Source organism: Schistocerca piceifrons, chromosome 4 (assembly GCF_021461385.2).
Source record: "Schistocerca piceifrons isolate TAMUIC-IGC-003096 chromosome 4, iqSchPice1.1, whole genome shotgun sequence".
Taxonomy (NCBI): Eukaryota; Metazoa; Arthropoda; class Insecta; order Orthoptera; family Acrididae; genus Schistocerca; species Schistocerca piceifrons.
Genome location: NC_060141.1, coordinates 241,908,738 through 241,935,229, shown reverse-complemented (window position 1 = coordinate 241,935,229; position 26,492 = coordinate 241,908,738). Strand labels below are relative to the sequence as shown.

The window sequence follows — 26,492 nt, the reverse complement described above, 5'->3', positions numbered from 1 at the left end:
GAGGGGTCTCCCAGCCACCAATGCCATACGCTCATTAATATGGGATATGATCACCATGCACACGCACACAGTTTGCACAACGGGTTGGAATACTCTGGATCAGGTGGTCGAGCAGCTGGTGGGGTATAGCCTTCCATTCTTGCACCAGTGCCTGTCGGAGCTCCTGAAGTGTCCTAGGGGTTTGAAGACGTGCATCCCAGACGTTCTCGATGGGGTTTAGGTCTGGAAAACAGGCAGGCCACTCCATTCTCCTGATATCTTCTGTTGCAAGGTACTCCTCCACGATGGCGGCTCGGTGGGGATGTGCATTATCATCCATCAGGAGGAAGGTGGGACCCACTGTACCCCTGAAAAGGCGGACATACTGGTGCAAAATGACGTCCCGATACACCTGACCTGTTACAGTTCCTCTGTCAAAGACATGCGGGGATGTACGTGCACCAATCATAATCTCACCCCACACCATCAAATCACGACCTCCATATAGGTTCCTTTCAAGATCATTAAGAGGTATGTGGTTCTTGGTTTATGCCAGATGAAATCCCGGCGAGAATCACTGTTCAGACTATACCTGGACTCGTCCGTGAACATAACCTGGGACCACTGTTCCAAGGATCATGTACTGTGGCTTTACGGGCTCTTCTGTGGCCAGGTGTCAGTGAAATGCACCTTTCAGGTCTCTGGGCGAATAAACCATGTCTGTTCAGTCGTCTGTAGACTGTGTGTCTGGAGACAACTGTCCCAGTGGCTGCGGTAAGGTCCCGAGCAAGGCTGCAGTACTCCGTGGCCGTGTTCGGGCGCTGATGGTGAAATATCGTTCTTCTTGTGGTGTTGTACACTGTGGACGTCCGGTACTATAGCGCCTGGACACGTTTCCTGCCTGTGGAATCGTTGCCATAATCTTGAGATACGGAGGGCCCGTGCTACGACCTGCTGTGTTTGACCAACCTCCAGTCGCCCTAGTATTCTACCCCACATAACGTCATCAATATGTGTTCTTTGAGCCATTTTCAACACACAGCCACCACTAGCACGTCTGAAAACGTCTGCACACTTACTCGCTGCACCGTACTCTGACACGCACCAACACACCTCTGCATATGTGGACTGCTTCCAGCGCCACCGTGTGACAAGCGCAGGTCAAATGTACCGCATGGTCATACCCCAAGGTGATTTAAACCCGCAAACCGTCCAACAGAGCGTTGTCACCATGTATTATCATTATCCTTAATTTATGAGCATGATAGGTGATGGAAATAGCATAGACAGATACATGGATACAAGATGCTTGGGCATATACCTGGACCAGAAACTAAACTTTAAGAAACGTATTGAAACAGCTGCAGAAAGGGCATGCAGGTTATTGCATAAACTTTTCAAAACAAACACAATTAACTACAGATTACATATGACTGTGAAGAGAAAGTACCGCTACCAAGCGGTCTCTTCGAGTCTACAATATCTTTTGCTGTCAGCGTGTGGGCGCATCAACTCTGCACCACGGCTAACAGCATGGTGGTAAGGCGCGAACAAAGGAGTGCGATCCTGCGGCTATCGGAGGCTTTCGGCAGTACTTCAGCAGAGGAATTGTGCTTGCTGCATGGCGTATACCTGACAGATATAACTATCAAATATCACACGGAAGCGTATTGTCTGAAAACAGACTGACCAGACACAATGGGAGACAGCTTACAAGAGGAAATACAGATCTTGCGAGAGATTAAATACTGCAGAGGGAAGTCGTTGCAAAAAGTGGGACAACTGCAAAAGAGTCAGTGTGGTTTATGTACTCTTCCTCACCATAACGGAGCGGTTGAGGACGAAATTTCAGTTCCAGCGGGGCCATGGTTCATATCTTAAGTGGTCACGGGTCATACCGCATGCATTCTCTGTATGTAGACCTCGGTCAGGACGCTGATTGTGCCTGTGGAGAGAGGAGGACCGCAAAATATATACTTCTGTGCTGTGACTAACACGACAGGGTGACGCAATCACTTAGAGACCAACCTTGTGGACCGATCTCAACCACTGAGGAGACAGGATATCTAGAATACTATTTAAAGAGTACTTTCAGCAACGAGAGTGCTGGCAGCAACGAACACAGGCGGCGAAAGACTCCACAGGCAATACTAACGAGCTACACAGTAGTAGTAGTAGTTATAGCAGATCAGATGGGAATACCCGAAGCTAGGCCAACATAGAATAAGGACTAATTGTGTAGCCACCAGAGTGTCGAGGAAGACAATTGTTCACCAGACAGAAATATTAAATTATAAGAAAAAAGTAGAAATTGAGGACAGCACACGCAACCGTCTAGTGCAGATGAAAAAAAGAACGTCACCATGAAGTAGGAGGGCGAGAGTCTTTACGTACTGCCGAAGTCCTCGCCCACGGATGGCGAATAGTAGTAGATTGGTTAGTGGCCGTCCAGAAGCGAGAGGCTCTGCGTCTTCCTGGACAGCATCGGGGGAAGCATTTTGTAAATCTGAATTCTTTCCTACGTTCATATTTCCCTAAATCGTTAATTTTAACACTTCCATTTCCTAACTAGTTTTAAATTTCGAAGTATTTAAAGCAGTAGCTTTGTCAAAAGACACTTAAAAAAAAGAAAAAAAGAAAGAAACGACGCACCACGAAGAAGTTATGCAAATTGGTCTCAAATTGATGTTCAAACAGGCATCGACGGTAAATGCAAATAGGAAACTTTGGCGGCCGATGGATGAATCTGTGTCGCTGTAGCGCAGTTTTACCGTGCAGCTGGCAAGGATAATAAACAGGGGACATGTCAGTACGAGGGCCTAAAGCCTTTGAAAATTTTCTACCGTCTACTCGGTTGGACAGTAGCTATGCCTCACAGGCAGCCGCGTGAACAATATTTGCAGATGAAACTTCCTGGCAGATTAAAACTGTGTGCCGGACCGAGACTCGAACTCGGGACCTTTGCCTTTCGCGGGCAAGCGCTCTACCATCTGAGCTACCCAAGCACGGCTCACGCCCCGTCCTTACAGCTTTGCTTCTGCCAGTACCTCGTCTCCTACTTTCCAAACTTTGCAGAAGCTCTCCTGCGAACCTAGCAGAACTAGCACTCCTGAAAGAAGCGATATTGCGGAGACATGGCTTAGTCACAGCCTAGGGCATGTTTCCAGGATGAGAGTTTCACTCTGTCTCGGTCCGGCACACGGATTTAATCTGCCAGGAAGTTTCATATCAGCGCACACTCCGCTGCAGAGTGAAAATGTCATTCTGGTAATATATGCAGATGTCAGCATTTGATAGAGGCAGGTGTAGCTGAGCTCACAGAAGCCGATTGGATTAACGGGCGACGAGCTCAACGTATGAATAGGAATGATGTTACTATTCGACTATGTTCATAGGAATGGTTGAAAATGGCTGAACACAGCGTCAAAAAGGAATCGTCGGAGAGGTACTCAGAGCCCCGGATAAGTCAGTGTCATCGATCCAGCGTGCTTCCGGTGCTTCAGTGACTACAAGGACCTCTGTACACCAACAAGCCTGTTTGCAGTGGTGTCGAGCACATTCGGCCTGTAATCTCAATGACTGGAGTAGATTTGTCTTCAGTGAAGAGTGGCGCTCCGAGCTGAGGCCGGATGGCCGACGAAGACGTGTCTGGAGACACCCCGGACACTGGTTGGATACCAACCCGACTGTCACCCGCCATACGACCCGACAACCAGGAGTGATGGTCTGGCTTGCCATTTCTTTTCATAGCAGGTTCCCTTTGGTTGTCATCCACGGCACCCTTACAGCACAGCGGTACGTCGACGATACTCTACGCCCCGTTTCGTTGCCGTTCATGGAAGCCATCCTCGGTTTACATTTCAGCCAGATAACGCCCGCCCGCACACAGAGGTAATTTCTACTGTTTCTCTTCGTGCTTTCAAAGCCCCACATTGCCTACCAAGGTCGCCGGATCTCTCCCCGACAGAGAACGTTGGAGTATTATTGGCAGGGTTCTGCAATCAGCTCGGGGTTCTGACGATGTAATACGCCAGTTTGATAGAATTTCGCACGGTATACCTCAAGACATTCAACAACTCTATCAGTCAGGGCCAAGGCGAATAACTACTTGAATAATGGGCAAAGGTAGATAATGACTTGATCAATTTATGAAGTTCTTTCTGTTGAATAAATCATCCAATTTTCTGAATTGTAACGATTTATTTGCCTGTAAACGTACATCGCAGCTATCTGAACCAGGGTAATTCCTTCGTGGAGCGACTCGTTTTTTTTCTTTGTCTTAGAATTTGTTTAGAAATAATTCACAAAGCAAAGGGAAACAATTTAGATCTCGGTTTGATTTAGTTTAATTAATCAGAGAACATCGTACAGGACGTACTCGATGTAACTGACATAGGATGTTGTCTAGTGGCACATGTAGGCAGTCAAAAAGAGGAAATAGTTAAGTATGAAAAATAACTTCCACACTTCATTGAAAAGGTTAGAGAACTTTATTGATATGATTAATATGAAATGGGTCACGGCGGGTTGATTTAAGGTCGGTTAAAAAATGTAAAAATTAAGATCGCAAGCCATCTAAATGTTACATGAACATTATTCAAACGAACATACGGAAAGAAAAACACCGTACTACCCTGGGTAATACTGCAAGACATCACAAAAGCCTCCTGACCACACGTGCAAATAATCTCAAAGACCCATCTTGTGATCGCATCTTAAAATCGCAACAAGAAGAAAATTAACATAATAGCACAGTTTGAACAACTTTCATCCGGAAAAGACAAGCAAATCGTTAACTGCAGCTATCTGGCCTCACATTCTAACACCCTAAATTCACAACGCTGCTGGACCGATCTCGAGAGAGAGAGAGAGAGACCTGTTTCTTTCATAACAGCAGGTGTCCGTGCTCGCCCGCAGCGCACCAGACTTTTGAATATCCACCCTACCCCACGTGACATTTACCAACCTGTGCTATTCAACTCAAATCGCTTGACTTCTCCGGCGAACAATATCTCTGTCTGCCTACAGAACAAAGGATCGCTCCCACTTTCTTTTAACCCAGTACAAGTGGCGGAATTCTCAAGGCTGTTTATTGATTTCTGTTGCTATCTATTAGGATCATAAAAGGCGGGATAAGAATTCCGTCTACTTACAGATACCAGTAATTTCTTTATTCATACAAGCTCCTACTCTTTCAGAAGGAATTGGCGTATTGATCTTCCACCTATTGAAACGAGTCTGTCAAAATCTAGGCAGCCGCATTTCAAATGGTAACAAAAATTTACAAATATTTCATGTGCTTTGTAGCTTGTCTGTGTCTATGCTTCATGACTGTGACAATTTTCGAGATCTTTTTCATCACCTTGTACATCCGTACATTAAGCGGTTAATGAGGCTATTCGAATAGTAAACGCAACAGAAATTAAATACGTAATAGCATTACTAATAGACAAGTCAGAGGCATTCGACAGCTTTTGGTGGCCCACAATGTTTACACGCCTTCGTTATACAATCTGTGGAACTATAATCGAGATTTAATATGAAACATTTATTTTCCTCCTTCAAACTGTAATTAAAGTTATTTGTTTTGTCTATGTTTGGCGTTAGTTTATTGCTTACTGACCAGTTGAATTGTAAACGCTCTGAGGTTTTAATTTGCTCTCTACCAGGATTTCTGGTGTTTTGTTAATAATTATGGGTTACTGCCATCTACGAAAACTATATTGTCACAGTTTCATGACCAGCTACAGTATGCCGTCCACAATGTCATTGTTCTCGTGATTACGATTATTAAGAACCTCTAGTACAATCGTTCCCAACCTGGGGGTAATTACACCCGTGATAGGTAAAATGAAATTTTCCGAGATGTAAAAGAAGGGTTCTTTTGTGTTTCACTTACCAATACTTACAACTTTTCCAAGTAGCATTAACACGTCACTCATTGCCGTGGAGGGTACAGCTTGTGAAACGAATGTCTGAACAACATCTTTCTCGCATAGTCGACTCGCTACACTCATATTCTGTACTTCCTACCATACATTTACGACAGTAAAATTCAGACATATATGCTTAAAGGTCACATGAAAAACACCTTCACCGAATTGTAAGTAGTTCCGTAATGGACCTAATAGTGCTTCATTGTTCACTTCCTCACAGTTAAATGAACAATTGGGCAGCGCTATAGAACAGTATCTATGTAACGGCTGCTACGTTGCTGTAGGCTCAACTCAGTATAGTAATAATAATAATAATAATAATAATAATAATAATAATAATAATAATAATAATAATAATCACAGTGATCAGACAGAAGGAATTGGCAGCATGGGATGCAGAGCGTGGTGAAGCAACTACTGTACTGCACAGGAAGCATGTTTCTGTGACAAGTGTTTAGCTTCAACGTGGAGAGTCAACTTTTATTCTGAGAATGAGTTGTAATAATACTTGGGATGCGGTAAGAATTGCTTCATCATTCTGTAATAAAAGGTTGATAGAAGTAATCAGTGCCAATTCTCTGACAGACTCATTAGTTTTTTGTTTAATAATACCCCTACAAATACTATAAGTAAACAGCATATATCTTTTGTCATTTAAAAATAAAAACGACCAAAGAATTTTTGTTCATTCTAAAGTTTAGTTAGACACTAATTTTGATAAAGGCTGGCGGGAGAGGGGGGCGGATACCAGCTAATACCTGATTCCACTCAGCGGTAATGGTCTCAGAAAGATGTCTCTGGCAGGTGCCACAGCATGTGATTTAGTTACCATAAACCTGATTGTATGTGAGTTTAACTTAAAGTGATGGTGTTGTGTTTGTTCTGTTCTTTGTGACAGGGAAGGATAGATTCAGCAAAAATGTGCATAAAGACTTCACTGTGATTTTTAAAGATACAACATACTTAGTGGTGTACACAAACTAACTAAATCTTGAGACCTTAACTTTTCCCGGCGAATTGAATGTTCAAATAACTTACGAGTTTGCTTCCGGGTGACGTCGTCGACCACCGCCGATATTTCGACAGGAGCACACCCTGCCATTCTCAACGCACAACTGCAAGGAGGAACCAGTGTGCAAGGGAATTTAATACCTCGGTTCACTCAGGAGAAACGAGGAAAATATCACACACAGAACAAGTCACCGCAGAGTCAACACACAACAAAAGATAACCAACATCAGAAATATCGATAGTGACTATTAATCAACAGGTGACGAAGCACTAATCCTGTCCCTCTGTTTTTTGATGAGAGACAGAGCCGGATTCCAAGCAGCATTTAAACAAAATCCACCATCTCTGTTTATAAGGTTGCTTGATAGTTTGATTTCAACAGCTTCCTTAATAACACTATCCCAAAAAAATGTTCAAATGTGTGTGAAATCTTATAGGACTTAACTGCTAAGGTCATCAGTCCTTAAGCCAACACACTACTTAACCTAAATTATCCTAAGGACAAACACACAGACCCATGCCCGAGGGAGGACTCGAACCTCCGCCAGGACCAGCCGCACAGTCCATGACTGCAGCGCCTTAGACCGCTCGGCTAACACTATCCCAATAGCTGGACGTGCAAGCCAGAATCTCCGTGTTGTTGTATTCCATTCGTCACAATGGTTATAGTGATAGGCAGATCAAAAGTGCGTTGCGCTATCAGCCTTCTGTGCAACGGGTGAGTGATGATACAAAGAGGGTTGGGTTGTTTTGGGGGAAGAGACCAAACAGCGAGGTCATCAGTCTCATCGGATTAGGAAAGGATAGGGAAGGAAGTCGGCCGTGCCCTTTCAAAGGAACCATCCCAGCATTTGCCTGGGGTGATTTAGGGAAATCACGGAAAACCTAAATCAGGATGGCCGGACGCGGGATTGAACCGTCGTCCTCCCGAATGCGAGTCCAGTGTGCTACCACTGCGCCACCTCGCTCGGTGATGATACAAAGAAGGGGCACCTAAATCTACGGTCTTTTTGCCTTACGCAGGAAGCATTTCCAACAGGATTGGCCGTATTTTACGGAAATATGATGTGAAATGTTGTGGTGTGCGTACTGTAAGACCTTCGGTACACACACCATCAGTTTATTTGACTTGTCGCTCTTACGAAGTAGGCGAGTGTGAGCAATATGTCTCGTGGTCTTATCGAGGCGTTTTTTTTTCTTCTGCTGTTAGGTCAGACGATAGAAATGCCACTTGCACGCTTAGAGTAGCAGATTGATGGTGACCAACTTTAAACAGAACTTGATTAATTTTCACATGCATATTTTATTAAAATAATAAAAAGGCATAGATATTACGTAACTTGATTCTGGATGCTGTTTACAATTGACAATCTGAAGTTCCTTTGGTCTTGGTACGTTAATCTTATTCTCACATATCTCTGATACTTGACAAAGTGTCTATTCATTTATCTTCATGGCTATGTACAGGAATATGATAATCTTATTAGGCGCAGACTGAAACTTGACTATAGACTAATGCAGACTGATACAGACAGGTTCAGATAAATGCAGACTCGTACGGACTAATGCAGACTGACTAATCGGAGGTCTGTACACTCGTTATAATACCTAGCGCATTCACATGTCACTGCACGAGTGTGATCCGCGAGGAGAAAAGGTTCTACATTAGCAGCAATCTCATTGGCTGCGTTACATATTAATACGGGGATCAGTGGAAGTAGAATTTGGTCCGTCTCTAAGACAGCGCCATCTCGTAGTGCGGAGACGGACGAGCGCTGCGCCTGTGCTGTTGTGCTTAGCGGGGCACGCTCTATTTGGAAAGTTGTGTACGCGCTGACTACGCGGAACTACGTACACAACAAATGTGTTTTCCGACCACCTTCTAAGATTAAGGCCCTGTTGACGTCCGGTTACAAGAGCCGAGCAAATACGGTATTGCAGAACATTGCCTTGACACCGGTCATCCTATGGTATGCAACAACGCGGAGATTCTGGCTTGCACGTCCAGCTATTGGGATAGTGTCATTAAGGAAGCTGTTGAAATCAAACTATCAAGCAACCATATAAACAGATATGGTGAATTTTGTATAAATGCTGCTTGGAATCCGGCTCTGTCTCTCATCAAAAAACAGGGAGAGAATTAGTGTTACCTCACCTGTTGATTAATAGTCACTATCGATATTTCTGATGTTGGTTATCTTTTGTTGTGTGTTGACTCTGCAGTTACTTGTTCTGTGTGTGGTATCTTCCTCGTTTCTCCTGCGTGAACCGAGGTATTAAATTCCCTTGCACATTGCTTCCTCCTTGCAGTTGTGCCTTGAGAATGTCAGGGTGTGCTCCTGTCGAAATATCGGGGGTGGTCGACGATGTAACCCGGAAGCAAACCCGCAAGTTATTTTAACTAAATCCTTCTCGACGTGGACAAATTTTGCCACATGCAGTACATACACCTCATCAGATTTCACTTGAATCTGTAGCTGAAAATGAAACTGCATGTAACTGTAAAGCACCTGATGGTGTCAGTACGGTGCCGAAACGCGTTGTGTCAATAAATGTTGCTAAATAAAAGTAGCTGAAGCTGAAAAATTGTTCTGTGAATACCGTATGCGGGTTAATGAATTTTCCAACTATATGGTTGTGTGCGATTGGGTGTGTGATGAGTGTGTGTGGTGTTGCAGACGTGCTTCCCGAGGAGAGCGAGATCGACCGGCTGGTGAGCCTGGAGAAGCTGAAGCAGATGGCGGCCGAGACGGCGCGCCTGCAGCAGCAGCAGCGGCAGGAGGCTCTGCTGATGCAGCAGCAGGAGAAGGAGCGCCAGAAGCAGCAGTTCACCTACCGCTTCCCAGAGGCGCCACCCTCCAGGTTCGCGCTGCGACCCGCCGACCCCGGCTACTACGCCACCAGTCTCGCTGCCGGTCAGTACCCTCCATGTACTACGTGCTACACTACACACGGTTACTAGAATACACGGTAGGGACCACGAGGTGTGCGTGCAGTAACATGCTGCGACTTGACGCCACAGCTGAACCTAAAACCCACACTACTGGCCATTAAAATTGCTACACCACGAAGATGACGTGCTACAGACGCGAAATATAACCGACAGGAAGAAGATGCTGTGATATGCAAATGATTAGCTTTTCAGAGCATTCACACAACGTTGGCGCCGGTGGCGACACCTGCAACGTGCTGACATGAGGAAAGTTTCCAACCGATTTCTTATACACAAACAGCAGTTGACCGACGTTGCCTGGTGAAACGTTGTTGTGATGCCTCGTGTAAGGAGGAGAAATCCGTACCATCACGTTTCCGACTTTGATAAAGGTCGGGTTGTGGCCTATCGCGATTGCGGTTTATCGTATCGCGACATTGCTGCTGGCGTTGGTCGAGATCCAATGACTGTTAGCAGAATATGGAATCGTTGGGTTCAGGAGGGTAATACGGAACGCCGTGCTGGATCCCAACGGCCTCGTGTCACTAGCAGTCGAGGTGACAGCCATCTTATCCGCATGGCTGTAACTGATCGTGCAGCCACGTTAGTTACGTGAGTCTGGATTCATATCGTTGTTTGACGACTAAGTACAGATTTGCACAACAATTATTAGTGTAGGAAGAGGTCCTGACCGTGTGTTTCGATTTGTTTTCAGTAAGAGATAATGGTTTCCTGTGCTGTCCAGTGTAGACAATAAATAACAGTTAGGAAACAAGTTAAATAAGTGTCCTCAGAACAATGAGACGAAAAAGTCTTCGAAATGCAAGTAGAAGCCTATTTATTATCCAGCTCTATACTCCCATCCTCCAGGAGTGGCCGTGCGGTTCTAGGCGCTGCAGTCTGGAGCCGAGCGACCGCTACGGTCGCAGGTTCGAATCCTGCAACGGGCATGGATGTGTGTGATGTCCTTAGGTTAGTTTGGTTTAATTAGTTCTAAGTTCTAGGCGACTGATGACCTCAGACGTTAAGTCGCATAGTGCTCAGAGCCATTTGAACCATTTGAACTCCCGTCCTCCAGGATTATTTTAGGGCTAGCAATTGAGCCTAATAATGAGAGAAAAATTTGGACGCAAAAACGCATGAACCCGTGTATCCACTGCGACAAGGCCGTTGCCCAAAATAACTTACTCTAAGGACAACACACACACACACACACACACACACAGCCATGCCCGAGGGAGGACTCGAGCCTCCGAGCGTCGGAGGCACGTGGACCGTGGGAAGGCGCCTCAGACCGCACGTCCTTCCCGCGTGATTGCTTTAATTAGTTCACAGTCTATTATCGTAATACTTTTGTTGATTTTAACGATACTACCCATTCCATTGAACTGATCTTCCTAGTTGGTTGCCAACTTCTCCATTAATTTTAATTTCTTTTCCAAATTTCTCCTTTACTGCTTGCTCAATATGCAGATTCAGTAACGTCTTGGATAGGTTAAACCTCTGTCTCAGTCCGTTCTCCACTACTGTTTCCACTTCTTACTAAGCCTTGTATACTGTGTTTTGTTTTGACGATCTTGGCTGTAGTAGGCCAGCAATAACCATTTATATTTCAGTATATATAAGTTTAAATATTTATGATTATTTTAATTAATAAGTAATTAATTTCTGCACGTCCTTAAGAGTCACATCACTTAAGATCTATAGAAGGAACGTCAGTGTTTTAGTTCTTTCGTAAATACGTATAATGTGTTTTTATTTTCTCTAACATCCTCTAAGAATTCCTTACTGAGTGCTTGTGAGACGAGCACAGACTCTGGTCTGAGCGAATCTAATCAAGGCCCCCTCTCTTGAGAGAGATTTAAGCACAGTGCTGCTCTTCCCACGCTCTGGACTCTCAGTGGTGGATGCGCCTTTAAAATGTATGAGCGTGATTCACGGCCTGTACCGCGCCCCGCATTAATCTCTGACGCTCTGCGGACACCCCACTTGCGAGGTTTACCCAGCAGGGGGCTCCTCAGATCCATCTGACTTCTCCTAAGTGCGCCCCACTCTCTTTGCCCTGGCTCTTAACCTCGCGGGTCACGTCTCGACCTGCAGACCTGCTACGCTATCTCCTCCGGCCACACTCAAGTAGTGAAACCAACAGCCCCAGGGGGAAAGAGACGGCGTGACGTTACACAAATTCGGGCCGCACCGCTCTGAGAAATTTCTCTCGCTCACCTGCATCAGTCCGCTATGAAAGTACGTACTGCAAACTTCTCGAGCTGTGCACTTTTTTTCACTGTTTCCTTATACTTTTTCAATGAATATGCTCACGTCTTTTTGTTTTCAGCGTCTCTCAAGAATCAATCGGGTCACGCTCGTATCTCTCAAGAACTGTATTACTGCGTAAGAGTCCACACACACAGAACTGTGCTCTTATGCTGCGACAGGTTCGACCAAAATCGAGTACGCCAGCTTCAACCCTTGAAAAACAGGGTACTATTTCAACCTGTGTTAGAAAACTGTTAATATATACTTCACTGTTGCAAGAGATATATCGATTAAGAAGCAGACGTACATTTGAAATAAGTACACAAAACTTGTGTTTGAATCACCAGTAGCTAAAATTGAACGTTGGTCTCCAATCTGATTGTAACTGGTATACATTATTTCATTTCGTGTTGGTCTCAATTGCTCTCAGATGCATTTCTTTTAAACGATGTATTCAAAAACGTACTTCAGCATTGAGGAAATGCTGAATAAGTTCGGTTCTGGAACCAGTTCACTTACTTAAAAAAGAACACATACAACGAGCCCGATTTCTCTTTTTCTTGCTGTTTTTCCTCCTTGTGGAATGCAGTGCAGGAGAACCGTGCGCGCTCGCACTAGTTTGTTTTCGTCTATTTCGCGGCCATAATGCGACCCGTGTACAAATGCTCAACACTTCTAGGGGAAACTACTACTGCGCAAATGTTGCCCAGCAACAGTGGCTGGGAATGTTGCCAAACATGTGGCTGCAATTCGTATGTCTAGCAATGCTGTCAAGCAATAATGCCAGGCTACATTGACAGCTTGTCAGGAATACGTAACTTTCGTGGCGCAACTGAATGTACGTTACCTTTAAGATAGGGATATACGTGAGAGGTTTTCGCTCTGAGAGAGCTTTGCGAATAATGCGTGTCGTGTAAACAGCGCTGATAGTCGAGAGGGTGGTAGGAGGGGGGGGGGGGGGGAGGAATCTCGGTTAGTCGCTCTCTACGAGATCAGACGTCCCGTGTAGGCTGCAGCTTCCACCTCTCGAGAGCTGCTCCCCGTAGCTCTGAGACAAGAAAACTACACTGGCATTGTCGGGAAAGCTGAGAGGACCGGAGAGTGCTCAGCGGCCGTATTGTGCCCCAGGTTTGTGCCGTGTTTCACAATTTGTACGCTACCAGATCTTGGTAATGTATTTTGCCGTACTCATGTACAAATTAAATAGAAGTACCCGCGAAATTGCGTGTTTAGAACGATAATATGTGGCCGTGGCGTGTTTCTGAGCGAAGAAATCGCTCTCGTTTTACCTCCTGAATGAAAATCACGAGCGATTAGCCATTTTCGAAAGTTCTAGTCGAAAACAATGCTACGCAGCAAATCGCATATATAAACTTCATAGGCACGTTATATAGAATTAACAATCAGATACCACGTTAATACCGATTATGAATGACGGACTAGCGCTCTATTCAATGCGCCACATCACCACCCTAGCGAGTCACTCTGCAAATGTATACGGGCATTGGCGGGAGAGCTGAGGCTACTGTCGCATTGGCTATGCGCTGTGAGTGAACGTCAGCGATGTGATGGTAAACAACAGTAATAAAGAAAGCTATCAGGAAGTGGACTCAGGACGAAGTTGTGCATTTAATTAGTCTTTGAAAGGAAAGGCCAGCGTTATGGAATGACTTAAGAAGCAAAGTTTGATGGCTCTATTGGCTACCTCCGCAGAAGAAATTTACCAAAGTATTCACAATTCAGAGAACCAGGTAAAGCAGTTTTATAACATAGATTACTCAACATGGAGAAACAAGTAAAGCCATTTAGAAGGTAATAGTTTTGGAATTCGGGAACTTGGCATTTAACTTCAAGTGATACAGTTTTATCTATAATTTTAAATGATTTGGTATTTCTGGATTATTTTATTATATTAGATGTGGAAGAAAAAAACCTTTAGGGATTTACGAGTGCTTCCTCGAGTCAATACAAGTAAAAACTCGCAAATAAGTGTAAGTCTGGAAATGCTTCATTTATCATATATCCGCCTTGTTAGGATTTTTGAACTTCTATGGGTATCAAGATGAAATTGGTGTAACGTTATTTCATCGTAATTGTTACTTTACCAAATATGAAAGAGAATAATCGTAGCTGATGCAAGAAATATTAGTATCTTCAGCAGCCTGTATTTAGCAGTAACGGATTTACGTATAATAGTATCTAGGTTGGCAATTTTGGGCCCAATTATAAAGAATATTTCTTCCATCTCCATTGCTGTCACTCTCGTGTAAGTTCAATATTGTTGTGGATTTTACATCACAAGCTCTACAATGAGATTCTGACATGCTCCAAAATCATCACGCCACCTGATCTGCTCTCTTATCCAACACGAACACAATCTTTTCCATTTTTCATTCCCACGTAAAGTGTTAAAAGTGCAGCTGCAACCCGACGGCCTTCCATCGCAACCTCTTCCTTCACGCGTAGAACTTCGACAGAAAAAAATCTTGCGGAGAGTGATGTCTCAGCTGTCACAGACACTCTCACCCTGCAGTGTGTAAATACACTACTGGCCATTACAATTACTACACCACGAAGATGACGTGCTACAGACGCGAAATTTAACCGACAGGAAGAAGATGCTGTGATATGCAAATGATTAGCTTTTCAGAGCATTCACACAACGTTGGCGCCGGTGGCGACACCTACAACGTGCTGACATGAGGGAAGTTTCCAACCGATTACTCATATACAAACAGGAGTTGACTGGCGTTGCCAGGTGACACGTTGTTGTGATGCGTCATGTAAGAAGGACAAATGCGTACCATCACGTTTCCGACTTTGATAAAGGTCGGACTGTAGCCTATCGTGATTGCGGTTTATCGTATCGCGACATTGCTGCTCGCGTTGGTCGAGATCCAATGACTGTTAGCAGAATATGGAATCGGTGAGTTCAGGTGGGTAGTACGGAACGTGCTGGATCCCAACGGCCTCGTATCACTAGCAGTCGAGATGACAGGCATCTTATCCGCATGGCTGTAACTGATCGTGCAGCCACGTCTCGATCCCTGAGTCAACAGATGGGGACGTTTGCAAGACAACAACCATCTCTACGAACAGTTCGACAGCGTTTGCAGCAGCATGGACTATCAGCTCGGAGACCGTGTCTGCGGTTACCTTGACGCTGCATCACAGACAGGAGCGCCTGCGATGGTGTACTCAACGACGAACCTGGGTGCACGAATGGCAAAACGTCATTTTTTCTGATGAATCCAGGTTCTGTTTACAGCATCACGATGGTCGCATCCGTGTTTGGCGACATCGCGGTGAACGCACATTGGAAGCGTGTATCCGTTATCGCCATACTGGCGTACCACCCGGTGTGATGGTATGGGGTGCCATTGGTTACACGTCTCGGTCACCTCTTGTTCGCATTGACGGCACTTTTAACAGTGGACGTTACATTTCAGATGTGTTACGACCCGTGGCTCTACCCTTCATTCGAACCCTGCGAAACCCTACATTTCAGCAGGATAATGCACGACCGCATGTTGCAGGTCCTGTACGGGCCTTTCTGGATATAGAAAATGTTCGACTGCTGCCCTGGCCAGCACATTCTCCAGATCTCTCACCAATTGAAAACGTCTGGTCGATGGTGGCCGAGCAACTGGCTCGTGACAATACGCCAGTCACTACTCTTGATGAACTGTGGTATCGTGTTGAAGCTGCACGGGCAGCTGTACCTGTACACGCCATCCAAGCTCTGTTTGACTCAATGCCCAGGCGTATCGAGGCTGTTATTACGGTTGTTCTGGGTACTGATTTCTCAGGATCTATGCAGCCAAATTGCGTGAAAATGTAATCACATGTCAGTTCTAGTATAATATATTTGTCCAATGAATACACGTTTATCATCTGCATTTCTTCTTGGTGTAGCAATTTTAATGGCCAGTAGAGTACATCCGACATCTGCTCTATCACGACTCTCAGACACTTACTGAAAGTACTCGCAAGGAGTTATCAGACAGTATCTACCAGCGAAAATTCGCCCCTAGTGTAAACAGTTCTTCGATAACTATCTGAGAGTGCGAAACTGTGTCAGGGCAGAAACCTCTCACGAGTATTGTGGCCCTTAGAGTGTGGTGAGAGCTGGTCGTAACACAGTGTCCTCTTTGGTGTTGCAGACGTGGACAGCGGCGAGATGCAGGCCGGCTCGGACATCACACTGCGGCAGGACTCTCCGCTGCTGCAGGTGGACGTGTCCCCCCTGCGCTTCCACCTGCAGCCGCCGCCGGCAGCGCCGCTGCCCGCGCTGAACGGTGGCGCCTCTGGTGGCCAGGGGGAGCGGCAGCTGTCGGCGCCGCCCAAGCAGCTGCTCGAGCCGGAGGAGCCGCAGGTGTGGCAGAAGCAGCCGCTGCCGCCTGAGCAGGAGCCGCAGCAGCTGCAGCAGCAGCAACCAGATGTCCGCACCAGGCCGCTGCCGCCTGCCGACGACGGCTCAGACCTCTACTTCATAGGTAACCCTGCGACTCTTCAGTCTGCCCCCGTCCACTTTGCTGGCATCCATTTCTCTCCTCCAAAACACGAACCATGTCGGTAGTAGCTTCTAAGGTAGAGCTCCTATCGTAACAAAGAGGCCTCTACAGAAATTTCTGACACATAAGGGAGGAGTTTATTTTCATCGTCTCTGAACAATGATGAATATGCGTTATCGGTTTTTGGGAAAATTTATCCATTCCAAGAAACAATCACCCATACGATACCCATCCCAACATTTTACAGGCATCATCTCATCTATGCAAACACAGTGCAGACATCCGCTCCTAACAAGTTCAGCCTTCAGGTGCTTGAATGACTGACATTGTGCCTCATTTTCTGTATCACATTATCTGCCTACAGCCGTATTCTCTACCACCTCATGAAGTTCCCATATGTTCCCAAAACTAAGACTCCTTGAACTGTCCTACACCTCCCACCATAAACATGAATCTCGGCAGACATTTGTATTCCCAACCCTTGAAAACCCTCAATTACTGCCACACCTGTATCAATACATCTAACCATCTGTCTGTTCCCAAATTCTTCAAACACTCCTACAAAGTAATTTTAACCACCTCACATTCCCAAACTGTCAAACTATCACTGACACCTAACCACCTCACCAAAACTAACATACGAGCGGTAGTCATAAAGTTTTGAATACTAGCTCAAAAAATTCGTCTGCTACCGTGAAACTAGCTGAAAGTGTTAATCCTTCTCACCGAGTGAAATGGCATGGTGGTCAGCACAATGGACTTTTATTCAGGAGAGCGACGCTTCAAAAAGCTCTGAAACGCATGGCCGATTTCCTTGCACACCCTTCCTTATCCTTTTCAGTTTTGAGCACTTATTAAAAGTGCAAATGGGCTACTATTGTGTTTGTATTAATGCTAGTTAAAAATGAATGACTCTCAAAACTGTTTTTGAAACTGTAGTGAATTTTTTACAAATAGTATAACACATGATTCTTCAGACCTTAAGCAGGACAACTGCACATACAACTTTTTAGCTTCTTGTTGCTTTATAACAAAGAAAACAGTCACATAAATTATACATGGTTCACATATTTGCTGTAGATTTCAATATAGGTCAAAATGACTACTTGGTATCCAATCTTTTAACAGTTGTAAATAAACAATTCGAAATACTTAAACAAAATTACCATAGAAAAATTTTTCAAATTGTTCTTCCTTTTCCTGATATTATCACAAGGATAGGTATTAAGTTGTAATTTTAACTTGTTCTAATTTAATTTTAATTCTTGTGGAATGTGTAAAGAAATTCCTGTCAGGACTAAAGCAAAAGAAATCCGTACAAAGATAAGGCCTCCGCAGCCTTCGGACCGAATTGGCCGCCAACCCTTGCAATGAAGTCAGAAAAAGTATAACCGCCCCCCCCCCCCCTTCCACTGACGTAAAAAAGGTCAGCAGTGAGTCTCGAGGTATCGTATGTGATACCCAGAAGTTTAAAGCTCATAAATCAGTTATAACATTAATTTATGGTTAGCTATTAACTTAGGCATGTCTGTACAGCTTTAATACGTTATTAAAGCATGTGAAAGCAATTGTAAGATATATGTTTACCTTTATTTCACCATATTATGCAGTTACAGAATCCGATGATTACAATAAATGCTGACACCTCATGGCGTTCAGCGAAAGGATGAACAAGTGAGCTGTGGAAGTACTATGTGTATCGTATATGATACCACATGCCAGAAAAAGTTAAGCTATGTGCGTGTGAGAGAGAGAAAAAAATAAAACCTGTAAGTATCGTATGTGATACCTCGGCACTGAAGAGGTTATCTGAGCTCGTACTCCATCTCTAATGACTTCACTATCAACAGGACGGTAAACGCCAATCTTCCCTTAATCCTTCCTTACTTCTTCATCCTTCAATCCTTGATTGTAGAAGTCTACATTTTGCTTGTTCAGGAAACGTTCTACCACGAAAATCACCGCACTCATATCCTGGAAATGTCTGCCACACAATGGTTTCCTGATTCAAGGAAAGAGCAATATGCTAAAGGTCTCCTTGGTAGGGGGATATGGGAGTGAGACCAAATCTGATAGCCCAAAGAATCAGCATGTGTGACTGTGTCCTGTCCAAAATGAGCTGGGGAATTATCGTGGAACAAAAACAACCCCTCGTACAGCTCCCTGCAAAGCTTCGCATTGACAGCCTCCTGTAACCTCGCTTGGAATGTCCTGTAGGCTGCCGCTGTGGCGGTTTGCCCCTTACAAGCGTAATCTGTTATCATCACTCCATGATAGTACCAAAAAAACAAAAACGCTTGTCATCTTGTGCGATGATGGTTGGGTGTCCGCCTTTTTCGGCAGTGCTGTGAGAGGCAGTCAAATGAAAACGGACACCCGCCACAGCAGAACAATCAAATGGTTCCATCACCAGACGCGTTAAGACGTTTGTCATCCCACAGAGAGTTCAGACGATCAATTCCTGTCGGAGGCTGACGGATCCACAACGGCACCAACTCCTTCACTTTCTCGTCCGGCGGAAACCGATGTCCACGCAGGTCGCCAAAGATGTGAAAATCACTTGGTGAAACACACTGGCTAAACCTGGCTATATGGAGGATGATGCAGTGTTTCCCTACCAGATCGCTGAAACCCAGCCTTCGTCCAGTTGCAGTGCGGGGGTGGGCGTTATCGTGCGAGACCACCGCGGCCGGCCCGGCGGGAGGGGCCGCGCAATTAGTGACATGGCGCCTCTAATGGCGTGGCCACTCCGCGCGGCTATAGTACTTCACCTGCACTCTTATTCTGTTATTCATTCTTTGGCCATTCCTGCTTTACACCTCTTTGGTTTTGTGTCGATAACTGACCTGACCTAACGCCCTTTTCTTCCTGTTACCCCTCTTCACTAACTCCTACTAGTCTAACTTCAGCCTATCCATAACCCAATTTAAGTTTTTGAACTGACCTACCCGATTAAGGGACCTGACATTCCACCAAGTGACCTGTGGAAAGTCAATTCTGTTTCTCCTGTTGACTACATCCTCCTGAGTGGTCTATGCCTGGAGATCTGGAAGGGTTACTACTTTATCTTAGCTTACATGATGGTGTTGTGTTCATTACTGTGGTATGTGTGCCAAACAAATAAATTTACAGCGAAAATGATTAAATTTTAGAACACAACCCCACTGGTACACCCAGCAGATAATCCTCGTCATACTCATAATAGCATACATGTAACTGTAATGCACCTGGTGAATAGCATGCTGTCAAATTCGACATGCTTATAACTATTAGTAAAAACGGAACACTAAGATTATTTCATAAATTTATAAGATAGCTGCTGACCTCAAGCAATTCCATACAACATGAATAAGTTTACTAAAAAATATTCAACCATTTCCATAATCAAAAAAGGTTAGTTTAAAAATGAAATGTAACCATTTTTTCCTTGCAAATTCTTACTACTCTACAGAAATTTTGAATAGATATCATAAGAGTGTGTTTTTCGATTACAAATCCAACCCTTTACTCGTATAAACAGTTAACTAGTCGCCTTTTTTATATTCAGAAAAGTATTAGGAATATCTGCAATATATTACACTACACTGAGGTATTGTAAACATTAACTATGGGTATGAAGGAAAGTAACTAACTCACTCCACTAATATCTTCATTTGTTTCTGTTAGTAAGGTCTTTTGATCCATTTTAGATTGCTTTTCCTTGTTGCTCAAAATAATCTTACTTCGCATCTCATGTAGCCTGTAGTTCTTTAAGCTTTATCATGATAATCTATGAGTTCATTAGTACTTCCCATGGTCAAAACGTTCGAATTTTACTTGAGACGCTAATATCATCCCATCTTACTTTACAGACAGAACATCATGTGACCACTTTTTCATTGAACATGTGGTAAAAGGTCAGTTAAAAGGACGAAATAATGCCTAAAAGAGACATTTAATTTCATTTTATGGTAGTCTTTAATATCTTACAAAGAAATAGAAAGAATAACAGCTTATTCTGTTTAAGAATCATTAACTACTCACTTGACTCTAACTTTGCATTCACATATCATCTGTTTCAGCAATATGTACCATCACTAACAAACTGTGAAGAAAATGAATAATGAAAGTTGAACAGAGAAGTAGATTATTTAAAGTATCCTAAAAACAAAAGCTAGTGCATGTAGGTAAATATATGACACAAGCAGAATATTTAAGAGTTCTGAAGCTTAAAGAAACCTATGTAAGCAATAATTTAAAAAAAAGGCATAACGATAGCCAATAGTCAAACAGACTGTTTATAATTTATATGGCTAACATTCTTGTGTAGGTGAACACTTCTGAATAAAGAGCAATTGATGCATATTTACAACTTATGTTGGCCTTCTAATCTATCTACCTATTATTTCTGTATTCTGGAAGTTGCTTTATATGCATTTTCTCGAAGAAAGAGACTTTAAAAGTATCTTAAATCTCACAAACTACTTATATGAAAAAATCCAGTTACATAAAGAACCAATTTTCTGTGCTAGAGATTACATTAGATAATGCCTTAAAAGTACTTTTAATTTATACTTTTAATTTATTTTGTGTTAAAAGTTTGCAAATAGATTAAAGGTAGCATTAAAGTAAAGCAAAATATACTTAAATGTCAAAACAATCAATATCTTCATTCCTGAGTCTAAGTAGCAGAAAAACTACAAAGAAGTCAAATTTCTCATAGAGTGGACTTTTATGGGTAATGTGTCCATGATAGGAAGTATTTATTTTTTTGAAAGCCTCTTCAACAAGGTAATGAGTGAACACTTGTATGGACACTTTCTTGCTGGCAGAATTATAAATTTCTATATCACTGGATTACAGTTTACTATTAAATGAAGTGAATGCTACACAGCACTTAATTATTCTTGAGTATCATTAATATTTTCATAAGATAAGTTATTTCCTCATATTAGGTGAGGCTGTGTTTCTAATTTTACATTTTTTTTTGCATACAGTCATCACAAGATGACTATTTATAAAGTCACATTGTATACAAATATTTAGTATGTTTCATATTTGTATGCCAAGGTTTAGTGACCCACTTATTTTCCACAAAGGCTAATACATAATATTTTTTATTATTATTTATTTGCTATGTTCTTTTAATCTGTTATCTATATAAAAGAATGGATCAAATGTTGCCCATGAAAAAGCATGAATAAAGCAGATAATATTTTAAAATGATTAAGAATGTGTTGCTAACAACTAAGCATTATGCCGTTTAAGGGGGGGGGGGGGAATCGACATAGAATAACTACATTAAAACAAAAAATAAGAATGACTTAAGATAACGTTTTACATACTATCATTTGACCATCGGGTGCACAGATATCTGACATCTGGAATCCAGAAGACACTCACTACTGGACTATTACACTATGCAGTTTTGTAATTTATGATCTTGACTACGTTACTACAGCACTGTAACAACAGCTCTATGCTACAGTAAACTACTGTACTTGGTATGAGAACCAAGCTGGATTTCTCATTTGCCTCAATGGATAGCCTCTGGCGCACTGAGGTGCAACTCAGGATTCACAGGGGCTGTGTTGCTGTGCCACTCAAGGTACAGAGATTGGGAAATCGCTGTCAGGGTCTCCTGATTTCATGGTGTTTTTCTTGGTTGTCTCTTAGCCACGTAGGCCTGCAGTTCATAAGCTGATATCTTAGCTGTGAGTGAGTGCACGTTATGCCACAGTTCCTCATTTCTTATTATATTATAGACTGTTGTATTTCGAAATTCATTCCTGTCCTGGTCTGTAATATCTTGTCTTATGGCACACTCCCAGATGATGTGTGCTGGGATGCCGATTGCTCCACGTATACAAGTGTCTGGTGCACTGTTGTGTTTATAGTAAGTAGTTTGGATATGGGATGTGTCCTGACAGGTAGTGTATAGCGCACTTGGTCAGAAGGAAGTATGTCATTCTCGTTCTTTCTTTTATGCTAGGTAGGAAGTTGTAGATTCTCCTCCTTGTTTCTGCCCTGTCCCAGATTTCTTACAGTTCTCTATAAATGCATGTTTTTATTTTCGTATTCGCTACAGCTCTTGTGCCCAATATGTCCTTTATCTTATGATATTCGTGCCTTTTGATCCAGTATTGTGCACCTTTGTTTATTACTGACAGGTCTAGAGGTAGCAAGCCTAATATCGCCAAACCTCATTCATTGTCGTTCTGTAAGTACCAATCAGGCACAGGAGTACACTCCTCTGTGTTCGCTGCAGAGCCTGTGCTATCCTTACCATTCTGGCTCTAAGCCCCAACACTCGACCCATAGCCCACAGTATAGAGTAAGATTGCGTTGTGGTATGTTCTTATTGCATTTAGTGGCAGCTGAAAACATCTTTGGCTAGTTGTTGCTATTTTATTAGGATTTTAATTCCTCTCTGGCAGTCGATTTCTACATGTGCATGAATGTTTGGGGCATTTGACGCCTGTTCGGACAGAATTTTTCTTAGTTTATGAAGCCAGCCTCTGTGGCCGAGCGGTTCTAGGCGCTTCAGCCCGGAACCGCACGACTGCTCTGGTCGCAGGTTCGAATCCTGGCTCAGGCATGGATGTGTGTGATGTCCTTAGGTTAGTTAGGTTTCAGTAGTTCTAAGTTCTAGGGGACTGATGACCTCAGATTTTAAGTCCCATAGTTCTCAGAGACATTTTAGCCATTAGTTTATGAATGTTTTGCTTGTCATCGATTTTAATACCGATTTATTTTCACGGGTTGATCATTTATCCAGAATGTGGAATTTCTCGTTTTTGATAAAGTAGCTTTTAGTAAAATAATAAAAATGTAGATTGTTTTGTGCACTGCTATCGTTAGTTATGCAACAGTTGCTTTGTCTTTCAAGAACTTCCCTGCCTTTTTCCTCTAATTTAGCCCTTGTGCTAGCAGATACTACAGTTAACATATCATATGTATAGGCGATGTGGCCTCTAGTGTTTGTTATACTCTGAAACTGGTTCAGTAATGACTCTGTCCCAACACCCCAGAACTCTTGACCACAAACAGAGCCCTGTGGGCAGCCTTTGATGATGTCTGTCATAATTTTCTTCCCAGGACATTTTAATTGCAGTTGCAGTATCAAGTGTCTTCTGTCATTTCTTTAAGACGACATCAAGTAGGGTCTGCATTCCTTTAAATTTGTGGGCAAGTTGTTGACACTGAGTTGAATATGATCAGTTTCCTCCATGACAGAAAAATTGATTGTAAAGCTCAACAAATTGTCTTACTGCTGGGGTTAACGCATATGTATCCTCTAATTTAGCCAGTCTCATTTTCACATATTTTATAAACAGACAGTGGATCCAGCAATAAACTTCTTCCATTTTTCATGTCATTTCCATCACTGTTTCTACCCTTTTCATAATTCCTGTTGCCATCTATAGGTTATATGATCTGTGTGTTTTCATAATCTTCCTCTAGTAGCTGTTGCATGCTATCACAATCCACTACTATAATGTATTGTGTGGTGTCACAAATTGCATTTATTGCACTTTCTGTATTTTGTGAATTTGATGGTATGTCCTTCTTTAAGTCTTCCTTGTCTAGAGGTGTGCATGCTGTCTGTTCTTTGTTTTCCTTTATTCTTAGCCACTTCCAGAAATTCCATTCCTTTCCATTATTCTTATTACTGGCCATATAGTATACAATAAATACAGCTTATAATCCTTTCAATTAATACATACATTTATTTACAAGAAAAGAATTTAATTTGGGTAATTTTATTATACTACATTGAGCCACTGATACATGGACTGTCTGTTACTTGTAAATTCATTCTGTCTTCAATGGCTGTGCTTATTTCTTGATTTGTTGTTATTTATATTATAACATTTAGGTATGTCACCCTGACAGCTTACAAAAAATGTGCTCAGTCCATATGTAGACAAGGAATATACAGTGAGATGTTTGTGTTTGATAAGAACATTACGAATGTGCTCCATTTACCCCAGATCATGCATCAGCCTAACAGCTTCCTTTTGTAGAACCGGTGATCTATTCAAGAGTGAATCAGCAGCACACTCCCACAGCTCTCTAATAACATGGAAATGGTGAAAAACCCTTACAGTATATTGTTTTCAATATGTATTACATACAGTTTTGGACAGTTGACTAAGCAAGTACACGACACTACTCATTTTCCTGGACACAAAATTAATATGGTTTTCTGGTCAAAGATTTCCACCCAAGTGTAGACCAAGGAATTTACAGTCTTTACTATCTGTATAGGAAATTCCACAAATATTTCCTTTACATCTGTGGAATGAATTGACTGCTTCGACCTCCACTATCACTTTGTGATATTGACTTTAAGGCCCTGGTCACATGAAATCTGTTAACCTCACCCCACAGTTTAATGAAGATTCAGATTTCTCTAGATCGCTGCTGAATACAATTTCCTGACTGAAAATTTTTAAAACAAATAAAATTAAAACAACCTGTATGACTGGGAATACCGTAGTGTGGCTTCACTACTTTTTCTCGAACTGACTGGTGAGTGTGTGAGAGAGCTGAAACATCAAAATCAGAAAAACAATAGCAAACAGGTTAAAAATGCAGTATATTCATTCATCAATGAAAAACTAGATTTCTATCATTGTGAATAGTTTGAATGTTCATTAGTCCTGTACAGTTTGGAGATATTTATGCCTAAATATAAATCAATAATTCCATGCTGTTTTGCTATAAGTCCTTCATATAATCAGTGGATAGAGCTCACTTGTTTGAGTCTTCTAACAGTTTCATAAATATAAGGTTGACATTTGGCTATGTCCAATGTAGTCTGAATGCCTGAAGTTCTGGTAACATAAAGAAATGTTACTTATAAACAGTCACAGTGTATCTGGTGTGCATCTGTACCTTTGGACAATCTTCAGCAAAAGATTACTGATGTGATGTTCTTGTGTCAACATCAGTTTACCATAAATAAACAAAATCGTAAAGTTAATGTTATAAACTAAACACATTAGCATTAAGCTTCAAATGGGAAAAAGGAGAAATGTATGGAATGCAGTAACACTGGAACATATGAATCTTGTAATTATAATTGTAAATGAAAAATGAGATTATGGTGCATTGTGAAGCTCTATTGTACTGGCTGTCATACAAAAACAATGGTTAACTGTTTTTTGATGGTTTTAATTGAAAAACTGATTTAAATTACTGTTTATGACTTATGATCAGTCTTAAATTTCTTCTTTTTAAGAACTTTTAAACACTAGTAGTTTAATAACCAATTTTATTTTACAAAATGCTAACAATAAATAAATAAGCAATGCCTAGTCTGTCATAACTGTGTTATCAGACTATGATGAGATCTTAGTTATGTGTCTAAATGAGAAACTGACAATTAAAATATAAAGGATAAGCAGCAGTATTTCAACAGCAAAATGTTCAGAATGTCAGTGGGAAAATTTTGACTGGTTTTTTAGTTGACAAGTATCATGTACCAAACATTAACCCCAAATTCGCATATTCTTTGATAAATTCACAGTTACTTCTGGAAATAGTTCCTTAAATAAAGCAGTACAATCTCAGACTAAAAGTAAAGACACCTGAAATGCCACTATATATGACTATGTTTGCTTGGAATCATTAGATATTTAAAATAAACAATACAAGTAAATGATCCATGAATACTTTCAAACTGAAAATGTTATTACAGCACATTAAGGAAAGTCATAAATAACTATGAATGTGTATAGCATTCTAAAACTGAGAATTCATAACATTACATTGTCATTATGCTTATAGACCACCAACATAAAAATGATATTTATGTTAAGGAGAATTATAATATTGTAAATGGCAGTTGGGATTTATTAAATATTTTTAGCAGTCGAT

The 26,492-nt window shown here is 42.2% G+C and overlaps 1 protein-coding gene across 3 annotated transcripts in view; it reads left to right on the top strand.

Moving 5' to 3' along the window:
- Nucleotides 1-26,492, top strand: part of LOC124794790 (neural proliferation differentiation and control protein 1) — a 1,027,601-nt gene that overhangs the window by 625,263 nt on the left and 375,846 nt on the right. For all 3 annotated transcript variants that reach the window (XM_047258441.1, XM_047258442.1, XM_047258440.1), the window contains exons 3-4: nucleotides 9,605-9,841; nucleotides 16,278-16,610. In XM_047258441.1, the coding sequence (XP_047114397.1) occupies nucleotides 9,605-9,841; nucleotides 16,278-16,610 (570 nt within the window). The remainder of the gene's footprint in view (nucleotides 1-9,604; nucleotides 9,842-16,277; nucleotides 16,611-26,492) is intronic.